Below are 2,926 nucleotides of genomic sequence, written 5' to 3' on the forward strand. Positions count from 1 at the left end.
TGCTGAGCTGAGCAGCCCCGAGCGCAGGCAGAACACGACCTTTTAAGGGGGGCCACAGGGTTTCCCGGGGCGGAGATCAGGGGCGGGACCAACCGGGGAAGGGAATACATCATAGGGAGCAAATCAGGTATAACTGGGCGGGGAGTACAAAGAACCAATGGATGCGGGGCAGCAACAGAACATTCTGGGGGTAGGCGGCAACAGGGGCGGAGCAGGGGAGGGGACAGCAAACTTAGAACCAATAAACTTAACACAAACTTTTGGAGGGAGGGAGAGCACAGCCTACAGCCCGGCCTCCTCCGAGTCCCATGAGATGTCATCTGGAGAGGCATCCGCTTGTACGGGATGGAGCTCTATGTTTTGGGACTCGGGATCAGCAGCCTCGGGCTGCTGTACTACTACACCTCCCCCTTTCTTTTTAAATAAAGAACGCAGATAATTAACTAAATACCGCCGAATAAGCGCAAAAGAAACGATAATTAGCACCAGGGCAATTAAAACGATTAAACAGTCTTTGAGCAAGGTGGCTCCCCACTCTGGCAGTCCGAGTCCTTTGAGGACCTTGTGGGCCCATCCTCCCACGGTCGAGATGGTACTGTTGATGATGCGCTTCACTCCATCGACCGTATTCTCGAACCAGAGGCTCGACTCGAAGGCGATGTTATTGATGAGAGAGTTCATGTCCTGGAGCCTCTGGTGAATGGAGCGACTTCGGGAGGATATGTTGAAGCAGCACATACCTTCGAATTGTTGGCAACCGTGGCCATGAGCAAGGAGGAGAAAATCAATGGCCGCTCTGTTCTGCAAAGTGGCCTGCCTGGTCAGCTGCTCATCTTTCAGGAGGTCCGCAATGGCCTCTGAAGTAAGCCGCGCCTGTTTCGACACCCAACATTCTAGGTTGCCAACCTCTCCTAAGGCCTTGGCTGCAGCTACCCAAGGCAGGAAGGCAGAGACTGCAATTCTTTTTCCCTTAGACCAATGATAAATTTCGGTGCTGCAATCCTGATCAATGTACCGATTTGGGATCGAATAGTTCACCCCCGCAGGGAGGTGGGTCATGTTGGCTGTAGACAGGGTCAGATGGCCAAAGGTACATGGGCCTCCTACAAGGTGAGAGGGAATGCCTGCCCAAGCGCGCTCCCCGCAAATAAGGAAAAGTCCCTCAGGAAGCCGAATGGGGTGGGGAGAATGCCAATCAGGAGACGAAGGCGCTTTTACATGGGCAATATGGATGCACCAATTTGCTGCGTGATAGTTCGGATTGCCTTGTCTCAGCCCCTGGTATAATTTTTTGTCCGAAGGATATGGTGTTTGGTAATCGAATTGGATGCATGCGTTCGCTTTTAGAGAGCCAATCAGTTGAAATTCGTGGGGCTCTTTGTCCATCTTCGGCTGATTCATAGCCCACTTCTGCCACATGAGGAGTGGGTTACGAATGGGAAGAGGGAGCTTGAATAATTGGCGGTCCTTGTAAAACTCGTAAAAATTTCCTTTCAAATCAAAAGTTGATCTCCACAAGGAGACGAGGGACGGCGGGAAGGCATCTACCTGGACCGGTGCTCCAACCAAGGCAGACGAGAGCGGATCTCGGACCGCATCAGTTGACAAGCAAAGGTTGTCATTTTTCATTGCTTTGGCCAGGGTTACCCACACATTCGCGGATGGCTGCCTCACGACCCACGTGGTCACGGGACTGGCGATGGTGAGCAGGAGTAGCAGCGCAGCGATGACTTGGGCGCACATTCTTTGGGGCTGCCAGGTGGGAAGCAAACACAAACATATTAACTCAAGCAAAAGGTTTTTGGGGAGGGAGTGAAGGGGAATAGGAAAGGCCATAGGGAAAAGGGGGAAGGGAAGTGGGAGGCTGGCTCAGGGTCACTGCACACGATGTCCACAAGTGAGGTGGTGCGCTTGTGGCGACGCGGGCGAAGCTTCCTGGGTGATGGCGGCGGTGGCGTGGCGGCCTTCCTCTTCCGGCGCCACTGCGCCTCAGTGACTTCTCTCTTCGGTGGTCGAGGTGAAAACGGACCTGACTTGAGAAACGGCTTCACAAATTTACCTGGGACCCATCGCAGCCCTTCGGGGGTGGAGACGCAGCAATAGCCACGTCCCCAGATGACCAAAGGGAAGGGGCCGACGATCTTGAGGGAGTCCGGTTCCTTGACCAGGACAAGGGGGCGCTCCTTCAACTTGGCTCGCTTGCTGTTCGCAAAATGGCGAACCACCGGGGGGTCTGGCTCCTTGTCGGAGCAATTTAGGAAGTTTAAGGTAAAAAGAGCTCTCGCCAGCCGATTTGCGGGAGACTCTGTTTCTGGTCCCCCCTTCTGTTGAAGAAGTACCCTCTTGAGGGACTGATGAGCCCTTTCCACCAGGGCCTGACCCGTGGCCGAGTGGGGAATCCCGGTGGTATGGGAAATGCCCCACTGGAGGAAAAATTTCCTCAGAGGTCCGGAGACATAACACGGACCATTGTCCGTCTTAATCTCCCGAGGAATACCCAGGACAGCGAAGGCCTGCAGGAAGTGCGAAATCGCATCCTTCGCTTTCTCACCCGAATGCGCGGTGGCAAAGATTGCGCCAGAAAAGGTATCAACGCTCACATGAATATATTTTTGGCGTCCGAATTCAGGGAAATGGGTCACATCTGCCTGCCAGAGCTCTCCACTGTTAAGCCCTCTGGGATTGATTCCAGATCCCATTGATGTTGTGCCGAGGGGTTGACAGTGGGGACAGGCTGCCACAATGGCCTTGGCTTGGTCCACAGTCAATTCAAACATGCGCCTCAAGGCCGGGACATTCTGGTGAAAAAGTGCATGGCTCAACGATGCCTGCTGGAATCGATCAGGCACGTTGGCAGCATGCACAGGCGCAGCGAGCGCGTCTGCCATCCTGTTCCCTTCCGTGATGGGACCCGGAAGGTCAGTGT

General features: G+C 54.2%; 1 protein-coding gene across 1 annotated transcript; it reads right to left on the reverse strand.

Annotated features, from left to right (window-relative positions):
- Window positions 1–282: 282 nt before the first annotated feature.
- LOC146424951 (uncharacterized) lies at window positions 283–1,743 on the reverse strand. Its single transcript, XM_085043457.1, has 2 exons — window positions 625–1,743; window positions 283–561 (listed from the first exon to the last, which is right to left on the reverse strand). Exons 1-2 carry the CDS (start codon window positions 1,741–1,743, stop codon window positions 283–285), a joined length of 1,398 nt encoding a protein of 465 aa, XP_084899583.1.
- Between the last annotated feature and the right edge of the window lie 1,183 nt (window positions 1,744–2,926).

Source organism: Lichenostomus cassidix, chromosome Z (genome assembly GCF_008360975.1).
Source record: "Lichenostomus cassidix isolate B80296 chromosome Z, HeHo_3.0, whole genome shotgun sequence".
Taxonomy (NCBI): Eukaryota; Metazoa; Chordata; class Aves; order Passeriformes; family Meliphagidae; genus Lichenostomus; species Lichenostomus cassidix.